General features: G+C 38.6%; 1 protein-coding gene across 3 annotated transcripts in view; it reads left to right on the top strand.

The window, feature by feature from the left end:
- med13a (mediator complex subunit 13a) overlaps nucleotides 1–10,305 on the top strand; it is a 122,203-nt gene extending 111,898 nt beyond the window's left edge. For 2 of the 3 annotated variants that reach the window (XM_051685981.1, XM_051685984.1), the window contains 6 exons: nucleotides 2,515–2,673; nucleotides 3,310–3,471; nucleotides 4,181–4,335; nucleotides 8,046–8,210; nucleotides 8,881–8,981; nucleotides 9,090–10,305. In XM_051685981.1, the coding sequence (XP_051541941.1) occupies nucleotides 2,515–2,673; nucleotides 3,310–3,471; nucleotides 4,181–4,335; nucleotides 8,046–8,210; nucleotides 8,881–8,981; nucleotides 9,090–9,222 (875 nt within the window). In that variant the 3' untranslated portion in view covers nucleotides 9,223–10,305. The remainder of the gene's footprint in view (nucleotides 1–2,514; nucleotides 2,674–3,309; nucleotides 3,472–4,180; nucleotides 4,336–8,045; nucleotides 8,211–8,880; nucleotides 8,982–9,089) is intronic. The other variant, XM_051685983.1, reaches the window with a different exon arrangement.
- The last annotated feature ends 6,038 nt before the right edge of the window (nucleotides 10,306–16,343 follow it).

Below are 16,343 nucleotides of genomic sequence, written 5' to 3'. Positions count from 1 at the left end.
AGTAAGCGAGAAATAGCCAGATGACCTACTATTTCTGGCACGATGTGCGGATCGACTGGACTCTTAACGATCCCATAATCCCTCGGGAGCTAAGGCGACATCACGTTCAAAACTCTGGATTTAAAGGAACGGCGGTGAACCGCGAGTCGAGCGGCTCTTTTCAAATGTAAGTGCTATATATACCAAGATAATTGTTCATTGTGCTGAAATGGTGCTTGTTTAACAAAACCAGCGCAAATAGTTTTCACGGTTGTTGTACTTGCGTCATATATTCATGAGACAATGCCAACGTCTCCGGATGAAGTATATCCGGAATCTATTAATACTACTCGCATGCATACCTAAAAGAACGTACTGTTTTACGGGCCGAGAAGTGTGTCCTTGATCAACTACAGTACATACTGTGACAGTACATGGTTTCAGACGCAGCTACTTTATCAGCCAATCATACGCGAATCAGCCGTCAGTGAGCTCCTGGGAGTGCTGACATTTCAAAATAAGAGTCCCCAGTATATTTTGGACTTGTTTCTAATTAAAAGTCCTGTGTTATGGACCAATTTTTTTTTTTATTTCAATTTGGACTCTTGTAGCATCTGTGTCTCAGCCACCCTGCCACATTAAGGAAAGACTAAGAGCATTTTTAACACATTTTATACATAGTTGAAGTCAAAAATTTACATACACTTAGGTTTAAATCATTAAAACTCATTTTTTAACCACTCCACAGATTTCATATTAACAAATTATAGTTTTGGTAAGTCATTTAGGACATCTACTTTGTGCATGACACAAGTCTTTTTTCCAAAATTGTTTACAGACAGATTGTTTCACTTTTAATTGATTATATCACAATTCCAGTGGGTCAGCATTTAGGCAATTAGCCAATTGGCTTCCGATTGGCTAATTGGAGTCTATTGGTGGTGGATGTATTTTAAGGCCTACCTTCAAATCTCAGTGCCTCTTTGCTTGACATAATGGGAAAATCAAAAGAAATCAGCCAAGACTTCAGAAAAAAACTGTGGACCTCCACAAGACTGGTTCACCATTGGGAGCAATTTCCAAATGCCTGAAGGTACCACGTTCATCTGTACAAACAATAGTATGCAAGTATAAACACCATGGGACCACGCAGCCATCATACCACTCAGGAAGGAGACTCATTCTGTCTTGTAAAGATGAACGTAGTTTGGTGCAAAAAGTGCAAATCAATCTCAGAACAACAGCAAAAGACCTTGTGAAGATGCTGGAGGAAACAGACAAGTATCTATATCCACAGTAAAACGAGTCCTATATCGACATGACCTGAAAGGCTGCTCAGCAAGGAAGAAGCCACTGCTCTAAAACCACCATAAAAAAGCCAGACTACAGTTAGCACGTGCACATGGGGACAAAGATCTTACTTTTTGGAGAAATGTCCTCCGGTCTGATGAAACAAAAATTTAACTGTTTGGCCATAATGACCATCATTATGTTTGGAGGAAAAGGGGTGAGGCTTGTAAGCCGAAGAACACCATCCCAACCGTGAAGCATGGGGGTGGCAGCATCATGTTGTGGGGGTATTTTGCTGCAGGAGGGACTGGTGCACTTCACAAAATAGATGGCATCATTAGGAAGGAAAATTATGTGGATATATTGAAGCAACATCTCAAGACATCAACCAGGAAGTTAAAGCTCGGTCACAAATGGGTCTTCCAAATGGACAATGACCCCAAGCATACCTCCAAAGTTGTGGCAAAATGGCTTAAGGACAACGAAGTCAAAGTATTGGAGTGGCCATCACAAAGCCCTGACTTCAATCCGATAGCAGTTTTGTGGGCAGAACTGAAAAAGCGTGTGCGAGCAAGGAGGCCTACAAACCTGACTCAGTTACACTAGTTCTGTCTGGAGGAATGGGCTAAATTTCCAGCAGCTTATTGTGAGAAGCTTGTGGAAGGCTACCCAAAATGTTTGACCCAAGTTAAACAATTTAAAGGCAATGCTACCAAATACTAACAAAGTGTATGTAAACTTCTGACCCACTGGGAATGTGATGAAAGAAATAAAAGCTGAAATAAATAATTCACTCTACTATTATTCTGGCATTTCACATTCTTAAAATAGTGATCCTAACTGACATAAGACAGGGAATATTTTTTACGATTAAATGTCCGGAATTGTAAAAAACTGAGATTAAATGTATTTGCCTAAAGTGTATGTAAACTTCTGACTTTAACTGTACATAAAACTATCATTGGATTAATTCTTTGGCTTTCTATCTTCCTTCTGAACAACCATCTAAATTGAGCAAGTCTGTAATTTTGCAACTAAAAACAGTCATTTGGCTTGTTAATGTTTCAGTTTAGGAGCCAATGACTCTGTAGTAATTTTAAGTTTGGAGTCTTGTGTTTTGACCAGTCAGCCTCAAGGAACAGAACTCTGTTCTTTTCCAAAAGTCACAACGTTGGTTTACACAGTAGAGGTAAACATTTTCATCCATGAAAATCATTAATTTATGATACTCTTTCTTTCTCTCAGACTGGAGTATTTTACTGAGCAGGCGGAATCTGCAGTCAGTGTCTCGGAGACTAAAGGAGATGTGTAGGATGTGCGGGATCTCAGCATCTGACACTCCCAGCATCCTTAGCGCCTGCCTGGTTGCCATGGAACCCCAAGGCTCATTTGTCATCATGCCAGGTAGGATCACAATTCATGTTACTGTCAGTATGGTGTGCATGTGTCTCAATCACGTGTCCGATCCTTCTTATTTTAAAGTGCTAGATTGTTGCATTAGCTGTTATTAGTATGAATTTCTATGTGTTGTAGTGTATGAAATTTACGAATGTTTAAAATACACCCTCACACCTCTAGTCATGCCTCTCTTTGCCGGGTATGTGATTGATAGTGGCAGTGTGTCATAACATGTCTCTGCTCTCCCTATCTGATATACACTCCTGTGTGTGTTGATCTCATAAAACACCTTTGTACGCTCTTATTGATTCCTGAGCTGGTGTGATACTGAAGATTGGTGGCTTTATTTGACAAAAGCTTTTCATTCTGTCATAGTATCAAGATGTATCGGATCTGATGGATTTTGCCCATAACTCAGAGTTTAAGAGGGACCGAGGGGTTTTTCTTATTTGGATTCCTTCGCATGGAACAGACTCAAAATCATGCCATTTAAAGAAAAGTTCATTTTCAAAAACAACAGTCATACCCGATTCATTGATAAAAGTATAAGCCATTATTAACTGTCTTCCATTTATGAGTTTTAAATAATTTTCTATCCTTTAATCTCTCATTATTAATTAATGTTGTATTTTCTTTGTCCAGACTCTGTGTCAACAGGTTCGGTGTTTGGGCGCAGTACTACTCTGAACATGCAGACGTCGCAGCTGAGTACCCCACAGGACACGTCTTGTACACATATCCTGGTGTTCCCCACCTCTGCCTCTGTACAAGTCAACAGCTCAAACTACACACATGAGAACATTGGTAAGTGATAACTGAAATATGGCATTCACTGGTTCTTTTCATATAATGATTCTTAAGATCTATCCATCCTTTTTATATATATATATATCCCCTTTTCTCCCAATTTGGAATGCCCAATTCCCACTACTTAGTAGGTCCTCGTAGTGGCGTGGTTACCTCAATCCTTGTGGTGGAGGACAAGTCTCAGTTGCCTCCGCTTCTGAGACAGTCAGTTCGCACATCTTATCACGTGGCTTGTCGTGCATGACACCACGGAGACTCCGCATGTTGAGGCTCATGCTACTCCACGTTCCACGCACAACTTACCACGCACCCAAATGAGAGCGAGAACCACTAATCACGACCACGAGGAGGTTACCCCATGTGACTCTACCCTCCCTAGCAACCGGGCCAATTTGGTTGCTTTGGAGACCTGGCTGGAGTCACTCAGCACACCCTGGATTCGAACTAGCGACTCCAGGGGTGGCAGTCAGCGTCAATACTCGCTGAGCTACCCAGGCCCCCACTTCAAAACACTTTTTATTAATTTAAATGTTTCTGGAAAAAAAATTGAGAGAACATAGTTTGACACTATAAGTGTGTTGAATTTTAAATGCAGACCGGTTTGTTCATCAACGTCTTAAATCAAAATATCTATATCCCCTTAAGATACTCAATCATGAAAACATAAATATATGATTCTGATTCTTGACCTTGTTTTAACCTCTAGATGTTTCAGATGCAATCGGAGGCATCTTTGACCTACTGGAGCAGGAGAATGACCTGGTGGATCCTGACATCATAAATATCCTACCTGCCTCACCCACCACGTCCCCAGTCCACTCGCCTGGATCCCAGTACCCCCATGGAGGAGATGGGAGCAAGGTACAAAGAGCTCAGAGACGAGTCCATTTAACACTAATAGGCAACAGATTATCAGCATTTTCATTTAGCAAGGCCTTAGCATTAAAATAGGTTATGAATCTAGGGGTGCACTGATACCATTTGATCTCTCCCGATCCAATTCCTGAACTCTGTGTCAGCTGATACCAATCCAATAACTGTGTTGTTGTTTTCCTAATCAGTTTAGCATATCTAGGCTATACTTCACTGTGCAGAACTGACTGGGGTTAATCTTTTATATGTAAAGAAACAAAAACATCTACCTACACATTATTTCATTATAAAAAAGGGAAAACAAAAGTAAAAAAACGATTACATAAAAAATGTGTAGCCTAGGGCTGTCACGATTATGAAATTTGGCTGGTGATAAATTGTCAAACAAATCGTTTGTTTTTGACGATTAATTGTCTCTTTTAGGACTTTCACGATTAATTATCATATAAAGTGTCATATTTCTTAAGGTGCAAGTGTGCTTCATTCACCTTGTGTTTTTTATATATTTAACTTCAAATATATAAATCAAATGAATGACATGAAAAATAATGTTATATATATATATATATATATATATATATATATATATATATATATATATATATATATATATATATATATATATGTTAAATATAAACTAAATAATTAAAATGTCTCTTTTTGGACAGCTTTATTTTTGGTCAGTTTTACATTTAAACTGTTGTTTTTGGAACTCATTAAAAATGTTATTTACTTTTTTAAATATATTATAAAATATATATTTTATTATATACATTTTGTTTTATATTTATTTTATTTAATATTATTTTATAATATGCAATAGTAAAATATTTGTGTCCTAATTTTTTCACTTTCACATGTTATTTAAATGCTCTTTGATTAAACTCAAGAGCCCTTATTTCTCATGAAGCAAAACCTTTTAGATATACATTTTCATCATTTTATCACTCCACAGAAATAGAGTAAGCGTGTGTCTCCTCTTCTGTGTCACAGCGTTTCATTAACACTGCGTATATGAACCCGTTGTGGCCAGGAACATTTGCCATTACACGATCGTTTAAAGTGAAGCTGGAGTGCTTTGCGTACACTATCAAAGTTTATATTTGTTTGTTTTTATTTTTGCGGGAATTTGGCGCGAGCGCTGCTGACGGTGTGCGCATCAGAGTGGTTGAGAAGCGCTCTTCCGGACAGGTGCTGCTCTGGTTGACATCTGCGGTACGGTTCAGTAACGCTCAACTGAATGACACACAAACACGCCGTTGATGGCATTTATATATTCACTTAAAATATCTCAAATAACCGTGGTTAGTAAAATGACTGCAATCAGGTTATTTAATAATCACGACATGCCTAGTGTAGCCTATTATGAAAAACTTTAACTACTGGATAAAGCAGCAGCAAATTAACAGTACTTCCAGTGAAAGTCTTTAGTAGAAAAGAAACCAGTTCTTGTGGAGCGCTCAAATAATGTGTGGCGCTCTAAGAGCTGAAAACAGCAGCGCGTCATCAGTTGCGCTTGCTGTGTGTGTGTGTGTGAGACACAACAGAGCACCGCTCTTTTCTTTATTATTTATTTATTAAACGCAACCTTTTGAGATTCACAAAGCTATCGTATGTATTCAAGAGACTTCAAATAAAATGCACAAGCAGTATGGACTATTTGGATCGGGCTCGTTGGACCGAGACCCGATCCAGTTAAAAACGTCAGTGTCTGAGCCAATACCAATCTAGGGGCCTCATTTATAATATCAGATTTGATCCTAAATGAAAAGTGTGGAACAAATCTGGATTTATAAAGGCAGAGACTGACTTGAAAATGTTCTTATGTGTACATCAGCTGGCAAGCTCGGTGTGCCAATGCACGCTGACTTGATTTTTTCATTTTTAGTGACGCAAATACGAATCAGTGACTGACTGAATTTACTACTAAATTATTATGCATGTTTACGTGTACAAGAATAGTCCGATATGAGTCAGAATGTGGTTTTATTTAGATTATGCATGCAAAATTTAAATGCTTCATTTTAGATATCCATTGTAACAGAATATTTTTTATAGCCCTGTCTGCAGTTTCCATTATAAATGCATTTTAAGACCTATGCGATAACAGGTATGTAATACACAGTATGTTATAGACTATATCAAGCACAGTGTTGGAGCGAAGAGGAGGAGATATGTAGATTACAGTCCTTAAAACAGCTAAATCAATATACAGATGGTTGAAAGCACCACAACAGTCTCATATTTAAAACTTGCATTCATTTTTTCATCAATTCACCCTTCAGCCTCTGTTGTTGAGGACATAAATAAAAACGAATGATTTGACTAAAATCCTGAAATACAGTTCGATTAATGACAAGAGCGAGCAGAAGAGAACAGTGGAAAATAAACACACATTTTATACAGAATGTCATGGCCATGCAGACTATGCAGATTTTATTATACACTATATGGCCAAAAGTTTGTGGACACCCCCTTCTAATTAATGAATTTGGTTACTCCATTAAATCCAGTAAAGAAAAATCTTAATGTTTCTTTATGTAATGGCTTGGGCTTTGTGTGCTTCCAAATTTGTGGCAACTGTTTGGGGATAGCCCTTTTCTGTTCCAGCATGACAATGCCCCTGTGAACAAAGTGAGGTCCATAAAGAAATGGTTTACTGTGTCTGGCGTGGAAGAAATTGACTGGCCTGCACAAAGCCCAGACCTGAACCCCACTGATCACTTTTGGGGTGAACTGGAACAGCAACTGTAAGTCAGGCCCCATCGACCAACATCAGTTCCTGACCTCACTGATAGCCTTGTGTCTGAATGAGAGCAAATCCCTGCAGCCGTGTTACTACATACAGTATAGTGGAAAGCCTTCCCAAAAGAGTGGAAGCTGTTATTACAGCAAAGGGGGAAATTGATGTCTGTGGTTTTGAAATCAAATGCTCATCAAGCACATATGGTGTCCACAAACTTTTGGCCATATAGTGTATGTAAACGAGCATGTAAACCTCTTTTTGGAATTAAGGTTTAGCAAGAATATAGACATTGGTTGTGTGTATTTACAGTAAATGTGGTCAATGAATGGATTTATTTTTGATAATGAAAACGAATAACTGGCGATAAATTGATGTTGAATAGGCTGCATTATATGGGCAGAAACCGTTAGCTGCACTCACTTTTTAAGAAAACCTTGCCAACCACACAAGAATATTTCATAAATGAATGAACGAAAAAATAACTTGCGCATGCGCTTTTATTGTATTCTGTCTCACCATAGTAGGAGACAGAATGTGGGCGTTCTGTAGGCAGTCCATGCGCTCGTTCACATGCGTATGATTTTAAGATGAATTGCGATTTATAAAGTGAGATGCATTTCTTCGTGCGTACGGACCTTTTATAAATCGTCCGTAGGAACATTTAGGAAATTGTCGTACATTCATATTTAGGATCATTTTACGAAAATCTTTATAAATGAGGCCCCTGGTATCCGATCGGTGCCTCCCTAGTGAAAACAACATCTGCTTTGAAAGACAACATTTACTAGCTTTCTAGTCTGGTATTATTAAAATGAAAGTATTTAGTCATTTTTTTTTACTGTTTGTAATTGTTGCTTACCTTCTTGTACCGCTCGTATACAAGAGATTAGCCATTAAATGTAGTCATCTTTGCTGCTCCAAGCTCATCTTCTGGCCTTTTTGTCTTTTTCAGGGTCAGAGTACAGACCGCATGGAGTCTCATGAAGAGGCTCCCAATATCCTCCAGCAGCCATTAGCTCTGGGCTATTTCGTGTCCACAGCTAAAGCAGGTCCACTGCCTGACTGGTTCTGGTTCGCGTGTCCTCAGGCACAGAACCAGTGTCCCCTTTTCTTAAAGGTAACAGCTTTTCATGGCTGTAGACAGACATTAATCTGATCTGTTGTTGTGTAAATGCGTTTTGCATTTATTTATTTGCTAAACATGTATTTTTTTCAATGGTATTAGAATGAATGTGGAGTGATTTCTGCAACAAACTTTTTGTTGTCTTTAACTTCTTTGAGATACTGCTCCTGTATACCCGTCACACTTGGTTCGAATCACATGACCTTCTGTTTCCTCCTCATGCAGCATTTATAGAGAATCCAGCAATGTTTTTTTTTTAATAATTCATTGCTGAGGGATTGGGCCAGACTGCTGTTGATGTGTGTAAAACAGAGAGGGAGAGAGAACAGACTGATATATGGAGAGACTATATAAAGAGAATTGAGCTTGCAAAACTTGTTAACATGAATTATTAAGGGAAAGATCTAATTTTTTAAGGAACTGTTTGTTTACTGCTAGCTTGTGAACAATTAAAAAGTTTGGAGCAAACTGTTCTCCATTAATAGAGATTGTAAACAGGGGAATAAATTATTTTTTTTGGCATCTCATGTTTTACTCGCTCATAGGCTTGTTATTCTAATTTACAACAGACCCTGACAATGAGAAGAAACACACGGCTTTGGATCTTGTTTAGGGTGGGTGTGCATTGATGTTCTGTAGATTAAAGATCTCTTTCTTATCTCAGGCCTCTTTACACCTCCATGTGTCTTCAGTGCAATCGGATGAGCTTTTGCACAGCAAACATTCTCACCCTCTGGACTCAAATCAGACCTCTGATGTTCTCAGGTAATGCTTTTTTGGACCTGCTCCACTGTTTGAGTTTATTTTGAGAAAATATCTTCACTGGAAGGGAAGCTACACGAGATTTAACACCCTTGTTTGTGTTGTTTGCAGATTTGTGTTGGAGCAGTACAATGCCCTTTCCTGGTTGACCTGTGACCCTGCGACCCAGGACCGCCGCTCATGCCTGCCCATCCATTTTGTGGTGCTCAATCAAATGTATAACTTCATCATGACCATGTTGTAACACTCACTGAGCAGAACTGAAAGCAGGACCTTATCAGGGATCGGAAGAGACACGGAAAGAGGAGAGAGAAGAAAAGGAAGGATGTAAAAAAACATAACTACAGTGCTGGACTTTATATGTACGTGAATTACTATGGAGATGATCTGGGTAGGCAGTCACTACACCTGAGACCCAGCACTGTGGAGGAGAACCAGGCTTCTGATGTTTATAACACTCACTCGCTCAAAGAGCTAGAGAGGATACAAGGAGAGAAGAACATATGGCCTTGGATGAATTTTCAGAAGTGTGGAGGCCAAAGAAGGAAGAAGAAAGTACTGACTGATGGAGTGTTCTGAATCTCTGGCTTCACTGTTACTACGACGAGAGCAGCATGTGGTTCTGTGATTACCATGGATTGGGCCAGTTCTTTAATCAGTGTATATGGAGAAGATATCTGTATAGAATCTTGATGGAGAGGGACTTCGATGCTCTATGGAAACGAGAGAATGAATTCTTGGTTTTAAGACCTCTAATTCCCTGTTTCTTTTGGATGGAATTATATCCAAATGAAATGCCTGCATTTGTCTTATTTATTGTAAGTTTTTAAATGTATAATTTGTCTGATTTCTTAACCTCTTTTATATATAAAAAGTTCTAGAAGGTTTGTATCGCCTTCCTGCTTTAAAGCAAATGGTCAAAAATATATGTAATCGTCTTAATTACAAAAACAAACAAATGAAAAAACCCACTAAAAAGAGGAATAAAATAAAAGTTGCAGTAGGTTGCTTTTAGAGTATTATTTTTTGTAAGGGAGACAGATTATTTGTATTGTCACGATGTACAGAAGAGATCGGATGGGGGATTTCTGTCCACGTCTTTGTGCGTGGACTCAATTACAGCTAAGCTTTAGCTGCACGGGACTTGTACAGCAATGAAGTTCACTGTGTTTAAAAATAAAGAGGTACATTGTCGTATATTGTATTTTATACCACACATTTAGACACAAAAAACGAAAAACTGCAATATATAAATAATTATATATGAATGCCGCACCAGCCTTGGGTGGCACTGCTTCTGTTTTAGGAATAAAAAGAGTCAACTTCATTTTTTTTCCTGTGCTTGTGTTTTTTGGGGGGATTGACTCTGATGTTTCATGCTAATGGATGTCATTTTTTTCTCTCTGATAAAGACCCATAATATGCTTATAGCCCCCCTTTACAAGTATATATATTTTACCTCACCTTGCCCTCCCTGATTGGCACTCCTGTTTGCACCATTTCTTAGTGATAATGGACACTTTTAGGCCAAAATCACTTTTCTTTGAGTGTGACAAAGAAATGTGTGGTGTAAATGGACTTTAAAACCGGATCTGGGTGTCTGTTGGAAATGCAGTGTTTGTGCACAGAGAAAGATCTTTTTCCTCTATCTTACTCTGTTCAGAATAAACTGTATGCTGATATTCAAAGACCCGGGGATTTCTCTTAACTCCCACACCAGTTCTACATGCTTTCCAAATGCATGTTTGCAACATATGTTGAACAAAAAAAATAGCACTTAAGGGTTAGAGCACACCAACTTGTAGTTAACTTCCACAAACTACTCTTGAAAATGTACTGAGGTTTTACTATAGTAACAATTATTGTAGTGTCTATGGTATTTCAGTGCAAAAATCCTTTTATTTTTATACGTTGATAATCAATGGCCATCTTATTAAAGTTGCTATAATGTATGAGGCTATTTGGAAACTACTATTTCTAAATGCGTTCAAGCTACTACGTTTGATTTCAAATAACTTTTTTAAATGAAAAAAATAAAAAAAAACTTCTATAGTTCTGACCATTGTGATGAGGAACCATTGTTTTATTATGGTCTTACTACATATACCACATTAAGTGTGACAGAACTATGGTACATTTCCATAAGGGTAATGACCTTCATGGTTTTACTTTTGGACATTGTGGACTAACCACAAAGTCCAACATTTTGCAACAGTTGCCATTTAAGAGCTATGGTAATTTTTTTCAGTAGAGTAAATTAATGTTATCAAAAGGAAATAATGAAATCAGAACAACTTTCCTCAAATGTATTACTTAGTTAAATTTACCTCTTTACTTGTAGGCTGTTAATGGTTAAATTAATCTCTTCTGTCCTCTTCTGGTTGTCTCAAAACCTAGTGAGCTCCCCACATACAGTTGAAGTCAGAAGTTTACATACACCTTAGCCAAATACATTTAAATTCACAATTCCTGACATTTAATCATAGAAAACATTCCCTGTCTTAGGTCAGTTAGGATCACTACTTTATTTTAAGAATGTGAAATGTCAGAATAACAATAGAGAGAATGATTTAGTTCAGCTTTTATTTCTTTCATCACATTCCCAGTTGGTCAGAAGTTTACATACAATTTGTTAGAATTTGGTAGCATTGCCTTTAAATTGTTTAACTTGGGTCAAAACGTTTTGGGTAGCCTTCCACAAGCTTCTTACAATAAGTTGCTGGAATTTTGGCCCATTCCTCCAGACAGAACTGGTGTAATTGAGTTAGGTTTATTGGCCTCCATGCTCACACATGCTTTTTCAGTTCTGCCCACAAATTTTCTATCAGACTGAGGTCAGGGCTTTGTGATAGCCACTCCAATACCTTGACTTTGTTGTCCTTAAGCCATTTTCCCACAACTTTGGAGGTATGCTTGGGGTCATTGTCCATTTGGAAGCTTTAACTTCCTGGTTGATGTCTTGAGATGTTGCTTCAATATATCCACATAATTTTCTTTCCTCATGATACCATCTATTTTGTTAAGTGCACCAGTCCCTCCTGTAACAAAGCACCCCCACAACATGATGCTACGACCCCCATGCTTCACGGTTGGGATGGTGTTCTTCGGCTTGCAAGCCTCATCCTTTTTCCTCCAAACATAATGATGGTCATTATGGCCAAACAGTTCGATTTTTGTTTCATCAGACCAGAGTACATTTCTCCAAAAAGTAAGATCTTCGTCCCCATGTGCACTTGCAAACTGTAGTCTGGCTTTTTTATGGTGGTTTTAGAGCAGTGGCTTCTTCCTTGCTGAGCAGCTTTTCAGGTTATGTCAATATAGGACTTGTTTTACTGTGGATATAGATACTTGTCTACCTGTTTCCTCCAGCATCTTTACAAGGTCCTTTGCTGTTGTTCTGAGATTGATTTGCACTTTTCGCACCAAAATACGTTCATCTCTAGGGGTCAGAATGCATCTCCTTCCTGAGCAGTATGATGGCTGTGCGGTCCCATGGTGTTTATACTTGCGTACTATTGTTTGTACTGATAAGCGTGGTACCTTCAGCCGTTTGAAAATTGTTCCCAAGGATGAACCAGACTTGTGGAGGTCCACAATTTTAATAAATTTTTTTCTGAGGTCTTGGCTGATTTCTTTTTTTACCCATGATGTCAAGCAAAGAGGCACTGCGTTTGAAGGTAGGCCTTAAAATACATCCACAGGTACACCTCCTATAAGAAGCTAACTGGCTAATTGTCTACAGGCTTGACATCATTTTCTGTAATTTTCCAATCTGCTTAAAGGCACAGTTCATTTGTATGTAAGTCTATGTAAATTCTGACACACTGGAATTGTAATATAGTCAATTAAAAGTGAAACAATCTGTCTGTAAAAAATTGTTGGAAAAATTACTCGTATCATGCACAAAGTAGATGTTCTAAACGACTTGCCAAAACTATAGTTTGCAAATATGAAATCTGTGGAGTGGTTAAAAGATGAGTTTTAATGACGTCAATCTAAAGTGTATGTAAACTTCTGACTTCAACTGTACATCAAATTTTTTGATCTACATTGGCACATTCAAATGTTTCCATTTGATATGAGAACACACACATACACACACACAGACATATATATACATATAGTTGTGCTCAAAAGTTTGCATACCCTGGCAGAAATTGTGAAATTTTGGCATTGATTTTGAAAATATGACTGATCATGCAAAAAATGATCTTTCATTTAAGGATAGTGATCATATGAAGCCATTTATTATCACATAGTTGTTTGGCTCCTTTTCAAATCATAATGATAACAGAAATCACCCAAATGACCCTGATCAAAAGTTTACATACCCTTGAATATTTGGCCTTGTTACAGACACACAAGGTGACACACAGGTTTAAATGGCAAATAAAGGTTAATTTCCCACACCTGTGGCTTTTTAAATTGCAATTAGTGTCTGTGTATAAATAGTCAATGAGTTTGTTAGCTCTCACGTGGATGCACTGAGCAGGCTAGATACTGAGCCATGGGGAGCAGAAAAGAACTGTCAAAAGACCTGCGTAACAAGGTAATGGAACTTTATAAAGATGGAAAAGGATATAAAAATATATCCAAAGCCTTGAAAATGCCAGTCAGTACTGTTCAATCACTTATTAAGAATGGAAAATTCGGGGATTCGGAGATTTCAGCCACAACTGCCAGAAGAATTGTTCGGGATACAAAGAAAAACCCACAGGTAACCTCAGGAGAAATACAGGCTGCTCTGGAAAAAGATGGTGTGGTTGTTTCAAGGAGCACAATATGACGATACTTGAACAAAAATGAGCTGCATGGCTGAGTTGCCAGAAAGAAGCCAGTGCCACAAAAAAGCCCAGTTACAATATGCCTGACAACACCTTGACACGCCTCACAGCTTCTGGCACACTGTAATTTGGAGTGATGAGACCAAAATAGAGCTTTATGGTCACAACCAAAAGTGCTATGTTTGGAGAGGGGTCAACAAGGCCTATAGTGAAAAATACCATCCCCACTGTGAAGCATGGTGGTGGCTCACTGATGTTTTGGGGGTGTGTGAGCTCTGAAGGCACGGGGAATCTTGTGAAAATTTTTGGCAAGATGAATGCAGCATGTTATCAGAAAATACTGGCAGACAATTTGCATTCTTCTGCACGAAAGCTGCGCATGGGATGCACTTGGACTTTCCAGCACGACAATGACCCTGAGCACAAGGCCAAGTTGACCCTCCAGTGGTTACAGCAGAAAAAGGTGAAGGTTCTGGAGTGGCCATCACAGTCTCCTGACCATAAATTAATCATCGAGCCACTCTGGGGAGATCTCAAACGTGCGGTTCATGCAAGACGACCAAAGACTTTGCATGACCTGGAGGCATTTTGCCAAGACGAATGGGCAGCTATACCACCTGCAAGAATTTGGGGCCTCATAGACAACTATTACAAAAGACTGCACGCTGTCATTGATGCTATAGGGGGCAATACACAGTATTAAGAACTAAGGATATGCAGACTTTTGAACAGGGATCATTTCATTTTTTTTCCATTGTTACCATGTTTTGTTTTATGATTGTGCCATTCTGTTATAACCTACAGTTGAATATGAATCCCATAAGAAATAAAAGAAATGTGTTTTGCCTGCTCACTCATGTTTTCTTTAAAAATGGTACATATATTACCAATTCTCCAAGGTTATGCAAACTTTTGAGTACAACTGTATATATACACATACCTAGTGCAAATTTGTACATGTGCATCTCAATAAATTAGAATGTTGTGGAAAAGTTAATTTATTTCAGTAATTCAACTCAAATTGTGAAACTTGTGTATTAAATAAATTCAATGCACACAGACAGAAGTAGTTTAAGTCTTTGGTTCTTTTAATTGTGATGATTTTGGCTCACATTTAACAAAAACCCACCAATTCACTATCTCAAAAAATTAGAATATGGTGACATGCCAATCAGCTAATCAACTCAAAACACCTGCAAAGGTTTCCTGAGCCTTCAAAATGGTCTCTCAGTTTGGTTCACTAGGCTACACAATCATGGGGAAGACTGCTGATCTGACAGTTGTCCAGAAGACAATCATTGACACCCTTCACAAGGAGGGTAAGCCACAAACATTCATTGCCAAAGAAGCTGGCTGTTCACAGAGTGCTGTATCCAAGCATGTTAACAGAAAGTTGAGTGGAAGGAAAAAGTGTGGAAGAAAAAGATGCACAACCAACCGAGAGAACCGCAGCCTTATGATTGTCAAGCAAAATCGATTCAAGAATTTGGGTGAACTTCACAAGGAATGGACTGAGGCTGGGGTCAAGGCATCAAGAGCCACCACACACAGACGTGTCAAGGAATTTGGCTACAGTTGTCGTATTCCTCTTGTTAAGCCACTCCTGAACCACAGACAACGTCAGAGGCATCTTACCTCGGCTAAGGAGAAGAAGAACTGGACTGTTGCCCAGTGGTCCAAAGTCCTCTTTTCAGATGAGAGCAAGTTTTGTATTTCATTTGGAAACCAAGGTCCTAGAGTCTGGAGGAAGGGTGGAGAAGCTCATAGCCCAAGTTGCTTGAAGTCCAGTGTTAAGTTTCCACAGTCTGTGATGATTTGGGGTGCAGTGTCATCTGCTGGTGTTGGTCCATTGTGTTTTTTGAAAACCAAAGTCACTGCACCCGTTTACCAAGAAATTTTGGAGCACTTCATGCTTCCTTCTGCTGACCAGCTTTTTAAAGATGCTGATTTCATTTTCCAGCAGGATTTGGCACCTGCCCACACTGCCAAAAGCACCAAAAGTTGGTTAAATGACCATGGCGTTGGTGTGCTTGACTGGCCAGCAAACTCACCAGACCTGAACCCCATAGAGAATCTATGGGGTGTTGTCAAGAGGAAAATGAGAAACAAGAGACCAAAAAATGCAGATGAGCTGAAGGCCACTGTCAAAGAAACCTGGGCTTCCATACCACCTCAGCAGTGCCACAAACTGATCACCTCCATGCCACGCCGAATTGAGGCAGTAATTAAAGCAAAAGGAGCCCCTACCAAGTATTGAGTACATATACAGTAAATGAACATACTTTCCAGAAGGCCAACAATTCACTAAAAATGTTTTTTTTTTTATTGGTCTTATGATGTATTCTAATTTTTTGAGATAGTGAATTGGTGGGTTTTTGTTAAATGTGAGCCAAAATCATCACAATTAAAAGAACCAAAGACTTAACTACTTCAGTCTGTGTGCATTGAATTTATTTAATACACGAGTTTCACAATTTGAGTTGAATTACTGAAATAAATGAACTTTTCCACGACATTCTAATTTGAGATGCACCTGTATTTAGATTTGCACTATGTGTGTGTGTGTGTGTGTATATATATA

The sequence above is a fragment of the Myxocyprinus asiaticus genome, chromosome 43, assembly GCF_019703515.2.
Source record: "Myxocyprinus asiaticus isolate MX2 ecotype Aquarium Trade chromosome 43, UBuf_Myxa_2, whole genome shotgun sequence".
NCBI classification, from domain to species: Eukaryota; Metazoa; Chordata; class Actinopteri; order Cypriniformes; family Catostomidae; genus Myxocyprinus; species Myxocyprinus asiaticus.
This window is presented reverse-complemented; position numbering and strand designations above follow the sequence as displayed.